At 31.2% G+C, this 19,273-nt stretch overlaps 1 protein-coding gene across 2 annotated transcripts in view; it reads right to left on the bottom strand.

Moving 5' to 3' along the window:
- The window catches only part of LOC139520335 (uncharacterized), a 32,666-nt gene extending 13,627 nt beyond the window's left edge, over positions 1 to 19,039 (bottom strand). The window contains exons 1-2 of one of the 2 annotated variants that reach the window (XM_071312883.1): positions 18,593 to 19,039; positions 4,873 to 4,924 (exon numbers count right to left, since the gene is read on the bottom strand). In XM_071312883.1, coding sequence (XP_071168984.1) covers positions 4,873 to 4,924; positions 18,593 to 18,612 — 72 coding nt within the window. In that variant the 5' untranslated portion in view covers positions 18,613 to 19,039. Of the gene's footprint in view, positions 1 to 4,872; positions 4,925 to 10,126; positions 10,785 to 18,592 lie in introns of those variants that run through there. The other variant, XM_071312882.1, reaches the window with a different exon arrangement.
- Between the last annotated feature and the right edge of the window lie 234 nt (positions 19,040 to 19,273).

Below are 19,273 nucleotides of genomic sequence, written 5' to 3'. Positions count from 1 at the left end.
CTGAAACTGTTTAAAATATTTCATTTATCATATTAATTCTCGGTTTTGATTAATTATACAAGTAAATATGTCCGTAATTTACATTTTTTCTTCATATTTCATTGAGAAAATGTTCATTTCATTTTAAGCAGACGTCCTGTTCAAAAGCAAAAAATGCATCATAATCATTTTTATACATGTATCATGATTACTTTATTATAATTATTATTATTTCACATCAGACAAGTAAATCAAATTTCATTGTACAATTTTTAAGTTAATTTATAGTTTGAAGAATTAGCTTTATAGATGATTGATCTCCATATGATACCATATAAAACGTTTCACTGCAAGGATAAAGAAAAAACTCAAAAATATAGAACAATCGAAGAGATATACCATCAATCCAAATGGGCGTTCAACAGACAAGAAAGTTGAATGAACAAGAAATGCTCAGATTATATAAATGTTTTTTTTAAAAGTTAAGATCTTGTTTTTTTTGTTCTGAGAGTTTAATTGGTGGAAGGGGCAAATTGTGCTGAGAGTTCAACTTCAGGTAGAGCCAATCAAAGACAAAACTTTCCGCTCTAGGCATACAGTCGTAAGAAGTGATAGCACAATGACAGTTTGCGCATTGGGTCCGTGTTAGATGACAGATCAACCTTCTCATTGATACCTTGCTGTATCAGACTTAACGTGTCCGTCTATGCTATTTATGTTACCGTACAGAAAAAAATCATGTAATAGTATAAAAGCGCCCATTAGTTAAACATTTGATCTAAATATGCGTTAACACTGCAATCGAATAATAGCAGTTTTAGTTGTTAGAATCAGAAAAGTTAAAAGTTACGCTTTATGAGAACATTTCTACAATTGAAATTATTTGTGGTAATCTTTTGAGCTGTAAGTGTGTCATAGGAGACAAATAGATTATCTCGGATATAAAAACCATATATAAAAGGAAGTTTCAAAATGATAGCTATCTCAGGTAAAAATGCTGATTTACAAAAATATAAACTTGTAATATTCTTACAACTTATTACGTTTTAAGTAGGTTGTAAAATTTAATTTTATGGCCTTAAAAATAAAGTCCACTTGTCATGTTTCGTACTTTTCTTTTTAACATTGATTTAAAATGCAATCTGTTTTACATTAAAAACTTAAGAAGAAATCATGGCGACTTGAGAGGGTCTTCTCGAGTAGGCTAAATCGTTCGGAATACTTCTAGATATTAAGTAGATTAAGTTGCATAATTCGAACTACCATATAAACAGCTTTACTTCAAGTTTCATTATTTAACTGGTTGCTTTATTCATGAATTTGTTTGACTGATAGCGGACTTCATAATCGCATTTTCTATTAAGGCTCACACAAATCCGCGACACCCTAACTTGACATAAAGTTATAAAGACCTGGGTTTTGTTTGTTTTAACTTATACTTGACAATTATATTTGTATTTTCCATTAAATAGTCGAATACAATATTATGTTTACATATTTGCCTTTGTAAACGAAATTATAATGAACGAAGCTTTTAATTTTTCAGTTTATTTGAATACTCTATGAGACTGTTTTGCAATTCATTTGAAATTGCAGCTTCTGTCAATCATATCATTTAAGAGTTTTCACTCTTTTCTTGTCAGATTTTAATACCTTTTTTAATTCTCATAATGCCGTTCGTTTTTGTTTACCTTCTTAAATTTATTCACTAATAAAACGATTTTGATGTCCGGGTGGTACATATCTGACACGAATGTAAAGTTCAAATTCTTACATGTACAACCTGTGCTTGTCTTCATGGTGACTAAAGACGATTCCAAAACCGAAAGCGACAAGCTCATCTGAGACAATTATCAAAATGCACATACAAATCTCCATTTCAACCCGAATAAAAAGTTAATAAAATGATGAGAAGATATTTATAAAAGTTTTTTGGTTAACGTCTAGTGTAAATATTATATGCATATTCAGAGTGAAAAAAATCCCGATAACAACCATGTAGGCTCGAAGAAAAAAAAGACTGTCGGTGTCTGGTCAAATTCATGCAAGGTTCTGTTTGAAGCGTGCGTTATGTATAAAAACTGTTTTGTATTCGTTGTGACATAAGATAATCTTCAAACATAATACCTTTAATCAGCACCTTAATTTATTCCGCATTCGACCACGTGTTTCAATAATTATTGTTTTCCTAAATATAGTCTTAATTCTTACAATTTTTTTATTATGTAATGTCTGTATACTTGTTTTCATAAATAAAAATTAAGTAAACAACGATCGAGTAATGGAAGTTTTTTTTCAATTTGCATTTCCTTTTACCATGTACACATGATAATCAGTATATGCGATTATGTTGCAATAAAATATTACGTATAAATTCCCCAATTTGACATTTCATTCAGACAGTTGCGTTTTGGTTCTTGATTTCTTTTATGTGGTGTCTTTTCAACATAAATTAACTGTTTTGATGGTGTCAATTTAAGTTGCTAGATCATTATACAGGATGTAATTTTTATGCCAAAAATAATCAGAATATTTGTCTTGTTTAATTATCTTTCGTACACTTAAAACAGTTAACACCTATGGGGCATCATTTATCTTATTCAGACCTGCGTGGGCGTTTTTCATTGGTAAAAGATGCATCACAGACGACATGACCATATATGGATAAATTGTCTGCAAAAGATTTGAATTCATGCCCTTTAAGAAGACACGATCCATGACGTACAAAAAATTACTACTCTCGTTTTTTGATGTAGTGTTACATTACATAACAAATTTACTTTCTTTGTACCTATTTATTTCAGTCTTTGTGAATTGTCATGTTAGAATGTTCCAACACTGGTAAACTAAACAAGTCGACAAGAGCGATTGTTACAGAGATAAACCACGCCTTTGATCCTGTTGATAACATAACTATACAAATCTTCATCAAAAATTATACTACACTTGAAAATGCATATGGCCTGTACATATTACTTTGTAATAATGTAGGCCTCTACATGCTTGTTTGAAGTATGTAAATTCTTATTAGTGATTTAAGGTGTCATTAAATGTTAAAACGTAAATGTGGTGCAGGTGACATGATTAAAAAATGAAAAATATGGTAATAAAAACTATGATTATGCATATTTTTATCTATATATACCTAACCTTAAATCATTCGCGGATTAAGCAAACACACATCATTTAGGTCTATCTTGAGTATTCCCTTTAAACACACCAACATAACAAAAATAAAACAAGTTTTGAAATATCTTCCTCCTGTCCACCGACTGATAAAAAAAAGTTGTTAGGGGATTAACAACATGGACCTATATTTAATCACACGTATATAGTAGTATCTTATTAAATACATTATAATGGTTCGCGCAGTATTTTTACTGACTTTAAAGATAACTTGTGGAAAAGGGGTTCATCGGAAGTTAAGCATTTGGAACTAGTGTAGGACGATTAAGCGATAACAAAATATTATTTTTAACGTCTAACTGGTTATTGAATTACTTGCAGAGATAAATTAGTCAATATTCACATGCCCTCCCCCAAAAAAGGTTGCATCAACCTTATTTGGTATCCATGATAATAATAATAATAATAATAAAACACAATTATATGCCATAAAAGCGCAAAAAGTAGAATTTGACACAGAGCAGAAGATGGAAGTTTTTGGCATATTGTTGCTGTATGTGGTCGCTTTATTGACCAGTAGGTCAAAGACCTCGTTTCAGCAATTGAAATAATAAATGAAACCATGGACAACCTTGGCGCGTTGTCAACAGTATTGTAAATAAACTTATTAATTACAAGTCGTTGCAAGATGAAAGGGTTCAAAGTAAATATACATCCATAAATCTGTCGAATGCACAGCTAACACGGTATCTTACTCTTTTCGTATCATTTAATGTATGGTACAGCATAGATGTATGGGTACAGCAACAAGCAGTTGATATTTGTCCATAAGTGGTTAATAAAAGGGAAACATGAACATTATTAATAATACTTCATTCAATTTCTTTACCATTTGAAGAAAAAACTGAGTAATCCTGACCCGACCCAATGTTTAAATCAGTATTAATAAAATTTGAACATATATACACGTTTTTTGACTGAAATGTAAAGAAATCTATTACTCTCCTTTTCTGAGTACAGCTATCAACCGCTGTGTTTTATTTGAGAAGCTATATTAGTAAAATATGATATACAACCGTATATATATATAAAACTTTTTGCTTGTAGTTCTGTTTATCATATTCGAAGCTTAACCAATCACTTGGACAAAAATTGACAAAGAATCATTACTTTCATGTGGTATCCGTTTCATTTTCTTTCTTTAAAACATTCTCTAAACCAAAAAACTTCTTTTTCTTTTCAGTGCATTAGTACTGTTTAATATTGATAAAAGTAACTTTAAAAATGGGGTTGTTCTCTTGTAAAGTACTAGTACATTATAAGTATACTGTCTGGACAATACACTGTTTTATAAGTGCCTAAGTTCGGAAAGATTTTTTTATGAAAATCATTGTTTTTTCCAAACTTTTGAAAACAAGCATGGCTCCTCTTTGATAATTTGAAAAAGGACAGATTTTAGTTGAAGTATTTATGCATCAGCCATTGAACATATATATGTATATATATTTAATAAGAATGTATATATCGTAACACGAACTAAAGTACCACATATAAACTAGAGATATAAGGAACGATGTTATAGTACAAAGATTTAAAGGATATCAATCGATTTGACTAATAAAAGGAATGCTGAGAATGTGTCTTTAAGATGGCGGGTAAATATAGCACTGGTTCCCCGTCTAATCTGTACTGTGTACTGGGTTCGAATAGTGAGCAGGACTTAACAGGTTATGATATAATTAGACAATCTTACATATCATTACTTACCTTAGAAGCGTCAACAATATACACTTGTAAAATGAGCAGCAGAGTAGTCAACCTATAAATAAAACAAAAAACCCATCAATAAACAACAGTAATTGTTTACAAAACATTGAAATAGACATGTGTTAATTGTCTTTTCAGATTGATAACACAGAACCTGGGATAATATATCTACCATTTGTACGGTTTGCTGGATATGTTCAGTTCAAAAATGCAAAGGTCGCGCACGGAACAGTAGATATCATGTTTTTTTGGTATAATCAATTGCATGTATAATCACAAATGTAGTAACGTAAACGTTGAATTAAAACGATTGTTGAACTGTTTGATTGTTAAAATTGTAAATACTTCTGAAATTGTCTGTACAAGCCGTTGTTTGACAGAACCAGCATGTTTGAATTGGTTTTAAACTTGCGGCATTTATTCAAATCTATGTACTCTTTATATGAATAACTAATCGTATCAGTATCATTACGAAATATATCGATAATGAATCTACCGAAAAAATACGCATGCATATTATTCAGAATAAAAATATCATGGATCATTTCAAATATGCATCATATAATAAATATAGATGCACATTACATGATCTTAATTACTCCAACTCAAAATTATGAATGAAAGCATAACTTCTATTAAATAACTATAAAACGAACAGTCATTTAATTGGTTCACGCCAGCATGGCAAAAAGTTTGCCAAACTTTCTAAACACGTAATGATAACAAGTCATAGTAAACTGAAACAGGAATGTCGAAAGCAATAAAAGTATTCTAAGATTTTAGCATAAAAGAAAAAAGAAAAAGACGTGACGAATCATTAATACATGCAAAAAAAAACATTTCTCTGATCTTCACCTTACAAAGCGAAATAAGTTGTATTTCTAAATGATTCATTGACAAACCTCCCAGAATGGGAGAAAATGAGATAAAACAGATTGTTTCGTTTCACATCAAAATCTAACAACTTAATCTCCATGTTCTTTTGTTAAACAGATCTTCTTTAATATTTTGACAGGAATAAAATACCAGATGCACTTTAAGGTGACAATAACTTGCATAAACTTACTAATTTTACTTTATTACTTGTCAAAATATAATTAGCAAAGACTAAAATCGTGCATATCACGTTATCTCGTTGATAAATGTGCTTTTGGAAACTAGTGGAAAATAATGGAGTTTATATGTAATAGATGAAAGACTAAGTGTATAAACAAAGCGCAAGGGACCCATCGTACTTTGAAGAGTAACAAAAATAAGAGTAAAACCCTACATTATCAAACACGATAAAAACTTTCACGACTTCTGCGATACTTTATCTGTTTGTTACAACACTTCTGAACGTTTTGGAGAGATAATGAAAATACTGTTCCAATTTATGGTAAAATATTTGTCGTACACAATCCCATTTCTGATCACGTGCTCGGTACTACAAGTTTCCATTACAATTTTTTTTAAAGATTTATTGCCATTGGTTTTAAAATTGCAGCATTGCCACGTAATATATACTGTTCTATAAATTTTTGGTTTAATATTATAAAATATAAACCTCAAGATAAACTGTGTCAAAACTTATCACATTTTTCATTTGGCATATCCCTTGGTCTTTGACAGAAGAATTAAACTTGTCGTTCATATGGATGAAGAGCGATTTGATCAGACCTTACGATATTTTATATCTCTGTTATCGAAATAACAATAGTATGTTCTACATTGTAACTGTCCTCAATGCTCTTCAACTTCGTACTTTATTTTGACTCTTTTTTTGATTCGAGCGAATCGAGCGAAACTGATTTGTCTTTTATAGACGAAACGCGTGTCTGGCATACAGCATTTTAAACCTGGTGTCTATTATAAGTTTATTTATTGGTTCTGAAACACAAATATTTATAGTAAGCGTACTATTCTAAATGCATTGGTATGCTTGCATTGAACAAAAAGTAACAAATATAATGTAAGGTTTAATCATTTCAATATTTAAATACTAATATGTATTTCTGTTAAAAAAAACCAACACAACATTACACGTATTTAACAGATTTAAGATTGTCTTCATTCTTGTAAAACTCAATTTTTGTTTGTCACTATTATTTTGAAGGATTAAAAAGAAGATTTAAGCCTAACAAGATGCGGAGGGATTGTACTGTAAAACCTGGGCAAATTTGAGCTTTCTGTAGACATATTTTTTTGTCTGATTTGTCCATGTTAAAAGACACTTGGTCTAATAATTTACGAAAACGTTTGTAACCGCAAACTAGGAACATTACTTTTAAGAGTAGGTCGAATATAAAAACAGATCTATAAAAATACATATGTTTAACCAACTTTAAAACTGAATTGTCATTTTGTGGCCCTTCGTGACCTTGTCAAAGTGAAACAAAGCATAGTAAAATATACTATACATGTTAACGTACAATTATTGTTACGAATGTCGTCTGTTAGAATCTTATTCAAAATATTGCCCGAGGAAAATGAAATATTTCGTTTTTTACTTTACATACTTCAATTATTTGTCCTTTTGTAAGGCGATTTTCAGTTTAAATATTGTTGTTGAAAATTTATTTCCTGAATAAATATTACTGCAAATGTTTTCCTAACAACAGATTATGTGACATTATACGACCATTCAAACTAATGCCACAACAATAAAATAATAATTAAACATACTTCACACCAACAGGTGTAAAATTTCGCTACCTTATCAAGGTGAATATGTTAAAAATAGATTTGGTCTTTTTACGACAATTCTTTGCCAGAAATATTGCTATGTTGGCGGGAATTTACAGGCATGAAAATGAATTATACTGAGAACAGTATGCAGCAACGCTTAGAAAATTTTTACATTTTGTCTGCTTAAGAAGCATAGCAGGTATGTAGAACCAGAATACATAAACCCGGACAATATATGTTCATGGCACATCAAAAGCAACGAGGCATGTGCACTGAAAAGGAGAAAAGACGCATCCGAGAAGAAAACACTTAAAATCAACGCTTTGCACAAGACTATAGCTCTCATCATTTTTATTGGCATTTAATATCGATAGCACTATGAGGGGGACAGAGTAGCGACTTTCAAACGCATCATTTTTGCTCTTGTCCTTACAAAGGCTCTTTTTCGATTTTTATAATTGGTCTGCGATAGGATTAAAGTCTCGCGATAGGATTAAAGTCTCGCTCCAAAGATGTCTAGGATTCCAGACGTATTGGAATGAGGAGTTCAAATGCATGTCTCTTGTCAAACATGTGATCTTTAAACTACTCGGTATGCATTAAGATATACTTTACATGCTGGCAATAAAAATCCACACTAATTTGTAACCATCAAAATAGATTACATCTATTAAGTGATATTTACATTAAATAACAATTTAAGGACAAAAACCATCCTTTTCCCCGGGGCCCGTGTGACACATCTTAGTCAAACTTCAAAGGATCTATATAATCTCCTCTAATGAGACGTTTTCCTAGCCCTATCTTCAAATGAATGTATTAAGGCCTTAAAAGGTTTGTTTTAATACTTTTTATGTGTATTTTGATTAGATGACCACACAAGTGTAACCTGACATTTCAAATTGTGCAGTAAGCCCTTTAATATTTTTATTCTACAGGTAGACTTCTATTGAAATATAAGGTGATTGTCATTCTCAACGTCAATATATCGTGATAAGATTCGGCCATACAAAATCAGTGAATACGTTCCAAGATCAAAACTTGACAGGCATAACAAAAAAAGAAGTAAAATTGAACTTTGTCGAAATCAATGAAAATAATAATCTAATTGTCCGGACGTTGTTTGAGTAACACCTTTGATCATCTCTATAAATACTTCCCCAGGTGTTCACATTCCCTGGACAATGGTTAATTTGAGGAACAGCCATTCGAAACAAGAAGATGGTCACCAAATCTGAACCTTTTTAAATGATAGATTTATATATGATACAATCTTTGCTTTGTTGCAACAGGTTTGTGATATACAGCTTTTAAATAAAGAAACCACAAAAACTTATTTTCCCATATGTACAACCCTTAAGTAGTTTTATTCAATTGAAATAAACTCTGTGAACAAACTATTTCGAAATTGATGATGTGCAAATGGTTGCTGCGTGATAAATTGTCCACCTCCACGAAGAAGAGCTGTTTTTTATTGCAACGACCGTTTTGGTATCCCGGGTTCGAGACATGGAAGTATTGGTATGTGACGTTTTAATACACGTACAAATCAAGTTGAACTGACAAAAATCGGCCCTTTCTCAGTTTGAATGTTCTTTATCTTTGATCAAAAACTTCATTGAGGAAACTTTTGATTTGAAATATATGTAAATTACAATATTTTTGGCCTTGATAAGGTTCTATCTTTAAAATCAGAATTTGTTTATCATTAGTGAATTGATAGCACAAACTGACCTCAATATTTATCCTAACACTGCAAATGTTCATTTGATTGTGAAATTTAATCTTCAAATAAATATTATCTATGATATTTAGAATGTAAATATTATCCATACACGGTCAATATACAAAACCTGCATGTTTTATTAAATAAAGTATTCACAGTTGTTCAGCTTATGAATTTTTATTGAATTTAAAATATATTCAATTTCATATGACAAGAACCTTTAATCTTATGGCAGACAAATTTCTGAAACACAGATAGCTTTCTATTCGCCTTTGATTTTTTTTAATGTGGTATAAAATTTAAAACACGATATGGAATACCAAATGATTGTCAAAAATAGATTTTTAACGAGTGTTTGTATAGTTCTTCTCAAAGAAAGATGGAGTATTGGAGGAGCACGGTTCACGTGAACTGGGTGTCGTCTGCTGCTACTCCCCGGCAAACTTCCGAACAGATTATTTTACTGCCAGGATGAAATTGTCGCACAGTCGTAACTTATTCCGAAAACAAATATTAAAACAAATATTTTATCTTACATGTAGAGATATGCATGTTTACCTTAAGACAGAAAAGAGAACTTAAGTCAAGTTGTATAGATTTATCATAGTGAATAATTGCAGTGTGCACGAAGTTTAGTCTCCGGTTCAAGGGGACAAGATCAATTTGTCTGAAAAACCGACTACAATTTCACAAGTGACTTCGGCGCAAATTGTCCGTTCCTTTATGTATACCGTGAACATGCACACCATGGGAATGCATGCTACATAAACATGTGTTTATTCAACAACATTTTTAATCATGTAGAAACGAACAAATAATAAAACTTATAATTTTATAAATATGGAATTTTGATCTACAAACCTGCATCGATAGCTAAATCCTGTAGCACTTTTCCTCATAATGCGTCAAGACCCCGGTATCGGAAGCTTTTGGCCATGTTAAGATGCTTAAGAAGTCACTTGGCCATCTATAGGGGTTTACTTTCATGGAAAACATACGGTAATTATTCCACAGTAATCACTGCTATATAGTGGTGCGATAAAATTACGAATTATAAAATATATGAAAATCTCTATCCGAAAAATAATGAAAAACTATGTTTGTAAGTAGGTTTCCATGTTAAAACTGAAAATAAAATTTGCGCAAAGAAAACATTTAATCCCAAGTTACATTTCACAAATGATTACATTAGACAAGTATCACATACTACAAAATGAACTAGATATAAACTAATACCACTTTTAAAACATGTGCAGTAAGATATATCCATCTTGTCGAGATTTTTTTAACTTTTAAAAATCAAAACTTTTTTTGTTGTAATTTAATCCAAACTGATATGCTTTTATGGTTCTTCCAATATTTATAATTATAATGCACATTATATAACACTCATTATGACGCTAATTGATTTCACTTTTATATATTTCATATTCGAGGCTAAGCGTACACAAACTAGTCTCACAACAGTCACCTGGTATAGTGATAAACTAGAGTTCATCACCGATTCGAATGTGTGCTCTTTTTACCGTGACTCTCTCATTTGATTGGCCAATGGGAAACAATAGAAAACATGAATAAACAACACACTAGTCTTTTTAAAATACTTTAAATAGGTTTAAATAGTACAAAATTTAAGATTGTTTATGATCTTTTTTCTATTTTGAGTGTTTAAACAAGGAATATTTGCAATCATTCAAGGTAGAGCAAATTACCAATAAAATGCAGTTCACATCTTCGCTCGAAATCGATTTTTTCAAACGGATGTCAAAATAAATTTTGGATACACCTACTTTCCCTAAATTTAAATTTGCATTTATACTAAAAAGCTTTTAAGGGAAACACCTGAAAGCTTACCGAATTTTAAAAGAATTCTGATTATAACTTTTATATTTAACGTTTTTTTTTCTTACATGTAGTTATATTTTTTTGATTATTTCTTTGATTTATTTTTAGAACATATCAACACATTAATTTGAACTTTTGACTTTATTACCATTTACTTTATTACCGTTTCACCTAGTTGTACACAGTGCATTTATTAAACGACACTGCACCTTAATTCATTTACATAAGTTTGATTCATTTCTTTCACATATCTTTATTACAAAATTCGCTAGTATTTAATTTTCAATCATTTTTTTCTTGATAAAGACACGACAAAAGCAAATGCAAATATGTAGTCGATACTTTTTATTTTAATATGCCTGACAAAATAACAAATTGTACAATCCAAACTGTCTGTGTTTTGTCTGCGTGTATAAAGATTTTATTTCAGATTATTAAAACAGGTTATAGCAGTAAATCATATTTTCGCATATTGCATCCTACTATATTTAATTTTTCAAATAAATTGACCATGTACATTTCAACTTTATCAGATTTAATATAACCGTTCAAAAGATCAATATTAAAATTTATTTTTTATATATAAAATGATCGCAGATAACAAAATATGGAGGTAATATACTTTCGATTTTGCAGATAATCCCTCAAATCTCCTGGGTAATATGTTAAAACCCGAGACCACCCCGAAGGTTGTAATATTTGCTCGCTTTGACACTGTTGCAATTATTTTCCAATTATGTCTGTCAGGTGTGTAAATTTCGATTACCTCCCCTTTCGTGTTTTTTAATAATTATCTTTTGAAATGTTCAAGGATCCGAAGGCAAAGTATAGCATATATTCCACCAAAATGAACAAACTGAAGTCATATTTGATTAGAATTCAAAGGTGCAAAGCACTTTAAACTGTCTTACAACTGACCAAGTTCAACAAAATTTGTATAAGTCGTCAAAAGATTTTGTCAAATTAAAGACAGATATGAAAATCAGCGGAAAACGCGTTATTGTATAAAATGATAACCGTTTACGTGAAGGCTTATGTTGATGACAAAGGATTCCGGAGTGTTGAAAGGACTGTGAGAATATATCCGATGGTGAAAACGCTTTTTAATGCCAACTTAAACCCCAAAGTAAGTCTGTAAATACATCGGCAATAAAAAAAAACCAATCAAATTGTGACTGCATGCCAGTGAAACAATATATATGTATAGGTATTCCTCTAAGGCATCTTGGTTACACTCGGATTGAGAGAGCTGAAGTTTGAATTATTATTTTTCTTGCTCCTGTCTTATTAAGGTCTTTTATTTTAGTTCTCCTTCCATACTATGCTATTCGGTATGCATCTTCGTGCTCAAGCAGTTGTAAGCTGGTTGTTGACTCCAGTAGGACAGTGCTTCCTCACTCCTTACAAAAAACTGTCTTTTAGTTGACTGAGATATTAAACACAATTGTCAATTGACTTTTCCCATTCTGTTGTATTACCAACGAGCAAGACGAACGACCATATTGCTGCATGTTATACATACGCAGCCACGTCTGGTCTGAATTCTGACGCTAAATCCGATGTCTTGTATCAGAGATGGTTAAATCTCTCAGCACGTACAAGAATTATGGCAGATACTATGTTAGAGGTAGTAGGCTCTGTCATTTGTCCCGATCAGAACTCTTTGCCAAACATATCTGTTGAATTTGTAATGAATTTGCCATTGTCCTGAATGTGCATGAAATATCTGCAACTGAATGTTACGATCATTCTAATAACAAATCTCCGAAATGACTTACCAATTGAAATATATAACTTTTTCTATAAGGAGCCTTATGGCTTTAAATATTTTTATGCAAGATTTTGATCCAATCTTTGTTACAGTATATACATATGTACACTTTAAAACTGTTCACAGACAATCTTGATTGGTTCACAGGGACAGTATTTTCGCTAACAATTTTAGAATTCACGCTTAAAATGACCCAGGCCTTATTTTTTCATAACTTATTTCAATGTTCTATCGCATGGGATCGTAAATTATAATACATATTCACAGGGGACAGTTATCGTATTGGTTGTTCGGCATGTTCATGGAATGTAATCTCTTGCAGAAAAAATTCGAACAGATCTAGTTATTTTTTTATTAGAATCCTTTTTTGCCAATTTGCACTAATAGTGTCTACTCATTATTACAAGCTCTGCATCGTCTACTAACTAAGAAGCAAACAACACCAAACTTTCAAAATTATTTGTTTTTGATTTGGTACATCCATATGAACATCCACCTTATTGGATGAATGGGGTTCATTCAATACAATTAAGAAAGATGATGATGACGATGGGGTTTAACGACAAATTGCAGATATTATGTGAATATCAGGGCGAAAATATGTTATTAAGATTTGGATTTTAACCCTTCATGCTCTTATAACGACACATTGAGTCGACATTTTAAAGTGCTAGTTTACAAGATTTCAGTTCGCAGTCACCCTACCAAAAGAAAATCTTTTAACTTTGAGCTGACCTGTAATTGCTTTTGCTCCTAAATACCATGTGCTTTGCGAAGAAGCAACAAATATTAATTAGCCAGTCTTTTTTCGATCGGGGAAGGTATCGAACCCATCGTTACCTCTCGCAATCGAGCCAAGCAACAAGTCAGTTAATTCAGAGAGACGACCATAAAGCATACGGATCCTTTAATCTCGTAAAAGTGCAGAGAATAAATTTCATGATCGTAATTGCGATCAGTCGAAGAAATCGTCGTTTATAATATAATTACAACACAACGGATATTTTTTGCAAAATTGAAATTTTATTGGTTTGAGTATGACAGGTTAGTTAAAACTATAATATCATTGGTTCTACGAAGTTGTCTAGAAGGGCTTCAGAGGTCAATGAAGACATTACAAGAACTTATCATTAGGATTTCATATCTTCACCCTAGGTTTTCTCAGCCACTTTAGATGACTTTTGGATTACTCATATACTAGAATTATTTTTCGTTCCGATGTTGTTGTAAAATGTGTCCCGGAAGAAAAATAAATACTGATGCTTAATCATTACAAAATATCAAGATAGCGTAGCGATATTAAAAATAATCGGGGGTTTTTGTTGAATATTTGAAATTATGAAGACAACTGATAAACTAATGTACAGTGTTAAGTCATTAGTCACTAGATTTATACATCTACATATCTGTCTATATTTGTACATATTTCTTATTATCTTATCAAAATTAGGTGACCCTTCCTTTTAGGAGGAAGCTAGTTTACACATGAAAACTATTTCTACGATAGGTGCATGGCTGATAATGTTGTTTGTTTATACTGCATAATAGAATTCGAAATTTTAGGGGAAATCCTCGTCTTAACTGACGATAGGTAAAAATGGAAACAAAACAACCTTTCTTTAGTTGAACCATGGAAGTATCATATTGACAATCAAATACTTCCATCTTTGAATTCAGCAATTGCATTATCAGACACCTTGTTTGATTTCTTTCAAACCATCACGATTTTCAAAAACCATTAATGTAAGTAAAATAACCACCCTGTCCAAAGTCTCTGTTCTTTTCGGCGATTCAAAAGGTTAAAGAACACTATATAAACAAGAATACATTACATGTATACATATGATTGCCAACTATGCAATTTTTCACAAGAGACTTCATAACGTAGATGTAAGCAACTTTAGATCAACGAACGGGTTTAGTTTTTACCAGTACGCTTTCAGGGCTGCAAAATGCTTTTAAACTTTTAAAATAATACGATCTTTCAAATATAACAAGTTTTAAATATATGCTAGTACTCAAATGGCTATAAAAACACATGTAAAAAGACTGCATTTAAAAACAACATTTTTTATGATTGTCTTCCTGCTCCCTTATTCAACGAAACCGTCCCGTATGTAATAATCTTAACCATGACTTCTCCTTAGAATTTGACAATCAGACAGCGAAAACAATTGCTAAGGGAAGCTGTGATGGTCGAAAGTAAAACAAAGAAAATGGAAGACAAAGCATTAACCGACGGACCCTCTTCCACCCTCCATAAAAAAGAAGAGAACACCGAATCATTTTACTGTTATGACAAAGTTTGATTAACACATGGGAACGCGTTATAATATAAAACAAATAAGGAGTATGTGGTCTGGTTGCCAGTAAGACAACCATCCACCATAGTTCTAATTAAGTGGGTATACGCATTTCTAGGCCGCCGTTACACTACTTTAATCGTTTTTATCGGCGCTTTGTATTTGCACTCTTCGTCTTTGAGCTAAAATATATTTAATCTGCGCCAAACACTATATATATATATTAATTATTCCGTACGCACCAATAAGACAGGTAAATTATAGGTAAATTTTTAATTAATTACAGTGCAATGTAAACACGATTAATATCTCTTCTTGGTACATTTTATGCAATAAAAATAGTCTATGTCTTCTGATGTAAAATTATCTTATGATAATTCGTCCAAAGATTTTGCTAGTGGCAATCATGGTACCGCAATCATAACCACAACTTGTCTCCGATGCCAGAAGCTAATCGTCAGATTTAAGTTAAACGATCTACTATTATGTAATAATTGTTTAATTATTTTTATTTAATTTTATTTTTGAAAAGTCTTTATCAGAAATGATCATTCGTTACCTATCACTGTTGAAAACAGCGAATACATTGATTTCAAATCTAAACTGATTAAAAATACAAGATAATTATCACCTTGGTCATCTTAAACAAACCACCTACAGCCATCAATACAAGACATTAGGTTCCCACAATTTAACAAAAGTTCTACTAACTAATTATTAAACAAATAGTTTCATTATTAAGTACACAATGTACTAGATGAAGACATACTGGTATAATTCAGCATTTTCGCTTATTTTTTCAGTTTAAGTTAATGTTTTAATAAGAAGCCTCTTACAATAAGTACCATATGCACAAACTTGGAAGAATAGGAAATTTCAAATTGCTGTATTGGGTAATTAAGCACTTTTCAGAATACGGCTTGCGCAAATTGTTTTTTTTTTAAATTGCTCTTATATTTAGATATTGAAGATAACACCCTTTATAGCAAGCATTCTGTATGAATTGTTTCTTTACTTTAATGTAGCTTCCATACAATTTGACCTCCTAACTACTTAATGGGAGGTTTTTACGGATTGAGGAGTTGATATATCAAATAGCATTTCCCCGCAAAAATGAGGAAAACAGATATCACAGTCCAAAATATAATACACGGAAAATACGGATCAACCTTACCAAAACCTGTTTCACATTGTGAATACGTATTAACCATACTATATCAGACTAGGGTGTGGGTTCCTCTTTTTCAAGAATGCATATTATATATTTTGATAGAAAAGAAAAGATATGGGTTATCCACCCGTGACACAAATCCGTACAAGCACAACAAAAACACAAAATACAAAAGAACAACACTTGAATTGCTGTTCTTATTCTCATTGTCACAGTGAGGCCTTCAACACGGAGCTACAACTCTTAAATTCGCTTCAAGTTTAATATATGTTATGATTTCTTGGAAAAAGAATATAATGCATATATTTAAACCAAAATAGATGAGAAATGACCAACAACTGCGTTAATTCGGGACTCTGTTCTCTAATGGTTATTGAATTTACATTTAACTATCGTCGATTCAATAACTCTTTAACGCTGTTTTATCATAATTCATTTCATTCAAAAGATTCGATTACTGATACTGAAAGGCTTTTTTTCCCTCTGTCTCTTACATTTGAAAAAATAAAAAGACGAGATCTATTTCTGCATCAGCAAAAACAAGGCTATTTATCTTACCACCTGCCTTGAGAATTTTAAGATATAAGGCTGAAAATAACTTCTTAAGCAATTATCCTTTTTATTTCATTTAATATCAAACATAGAAATTACCATAGTCCTTGAAAAATACATAAACAGGAAACCACAGTATTGTTATTTGTTTGTAGGTACTTATGGATATAAGTGTCGAAACAAGATTGTGAGTTTTGTAAGTAAGCTTCTGTTGATAAGTTAGACAATGTATAGTTCGCTATTCCGCAATTTACTGTATTTACTATACTATATATATAGGACAAATAAATAAATACATTTTAGTTGAAAAGAGACGGACACAATTACGCTGATTTATCGAAAAGTTGATGCATCCTATAGTGAATTTGAATACAACTTGTACTTGTTTTTCAAAAACTTGAAGTATCAATAAAAGTTACAGATCATTCAGTGCTACGTAGATTATCGATTAAGGCAATGGAGATACATAATTAATATTGCAAACACCCCCACCCTACAAATTATTTGCATAAAGGTTACAAAACCAAATTGAGTTACTTTGTGACAGTAAGACAATAAGAGTTTTACCTCTCACATGCTTTTATTTTTGTTTTGGTATGTATTTAATCATTATATGATTGTTGCTGTAGATAAAAGTCTGCAGTTGATTGTTTATTGAACAAAAAAGGTCCATACCGCGACGAGGTCAGTCTTAATTTTCCGACATAGGTGTGTATCTGCTATAGAAATTACAAAAAATGTTTGAATTTTCTAAATTGTTGACATCAAGTATATTATATTAAAAGGAGCTTGTTTGGGGTAGACATTTCTTTTAATGCCATCTTGTACTTGACGTTTCAAAACCCGTGCAACCTTTCCAAAGGAGGGCCCTAGCTTTTATTCTCCACAAGTAAAAAAAATAATCAGTCTTCTGACGCATTTTAATTTCCAACCTTAACATCTATTATGCCACTATCTTCCTGAATATACAGGATATTTGCCGCCAAGTTTTAGCAATTCTTATGTCATGCAAGTAGAAGACAATACGACGAAAACTTAAAAATATACTTTTACATTGATGAAAGTTTATATGTCGCAGAACATTTATCATCTTTTCTCTGTACATTTTTCGTTATTATAAATTTTAGTTTATTAAGCAAGACTTATTTTTGACAGAAACAATTTTTTATTTCAGCTGGATGATAGAATACAGCTGATGCAAATAGTTTTCACTTTTGAAACATTAATTTTATTATTTATGCATTAAAAACATACTGATGCAATGTACTCGGTTTAATACCTTAAACATACCGTATTTATTCCAATTATAAGAAAAATTAAAGTTTGTAAAAATGCCATACTTAATATTCTGAGTTAAATAAGTAAATTTTTCAAAATGTACAACGTCAAATTGTCAAATGATAATATATGATCACCTTCGATTATCGGGGACAATGTTTACTACATAATATAATAGTTCAACATTTATAAATTAAATAATTGTATTTTAAATGTCACGTTCATCAATATGATATTTCTTTATTTGAGCGCTATAGTTTTAGATATCTGCGTGATATTCATAGCCCACATAAAGAAACTTATGTATAGATTGCTGACCTCTTTGAGTTGAGATTATGTCTATAACTGCGCAATTATGGTTTGATTATTTTCTCATTCCAATGAAAATAAACGGCAATTGAACTTACCTTTTGCATTTAATAAACATGGACTCTGAGAATTGAACCGTCCTTTGTGTTCCACATATTAGCAGATAAGCCTCTATTTTGACATATATTACTTCCCTCCGTTTAAAACACTCTAAAGTTTACTGAGATGATATATAACTATATACAGATATACATGTACAGTATGAATGACGTCACAAGTCGGAAATGATTTGAATGAAATAGTACGTAGGTCCAGTTTCAGCTACGTGAAAAACAAAATAATTCAGATTCCTACCATTTTTGAAACTTTGTCTTAATCTCGAAGGTAAGACGGTATGTTCTCCTTATCTGACAAAACCCTTCAACCTGCATAGGTTGGGCTGTAAACATAGACTAAGGACGATTAGTATTTACTCTCTTTTAAACAGTTAAATGCTAATAACCTTTCACTAAATGCTGTTTCATACCTGTACCGGGTTACATAACACATTATTAAACTCTTGATTGAAGAAATAACACAAATGCTACGGAAACAAGTGTTTTTAGTATAGTTATCACCGAATCTATTCCTATCTTGTTTTATTTGTAGGGTTTTTTTCTTCTCATAAATTTTTACTTGTTTGATCTGATAGTTGTCTATTTCAAATAAAATAAATAAAGGATTCCATACTTGCATAAAATAGTGATTTTCTTGGAAGTCTCTGGGTATCAACATTCTCC

The sequence above is a fragment of the Mytilus edulis genome, chromosome 4, assembly GCF_963676685.1.
Source record: "Mytilus edulis chromosome 4, xbMytEdul2.2, whole genome shotgun sequence".
Classification (NCBI taxonomy): Eukaryota; Metazoa; Mollusca; class Bivalvia; order Mytilida; family Mytilidae; genus Mytilus; species Mytilus edulis.
The sequence above is the reverse complement of the archived record's forward strand: the minus strand, read 5'-3'. Positions and strand labels throughout refer to the sequence as shown.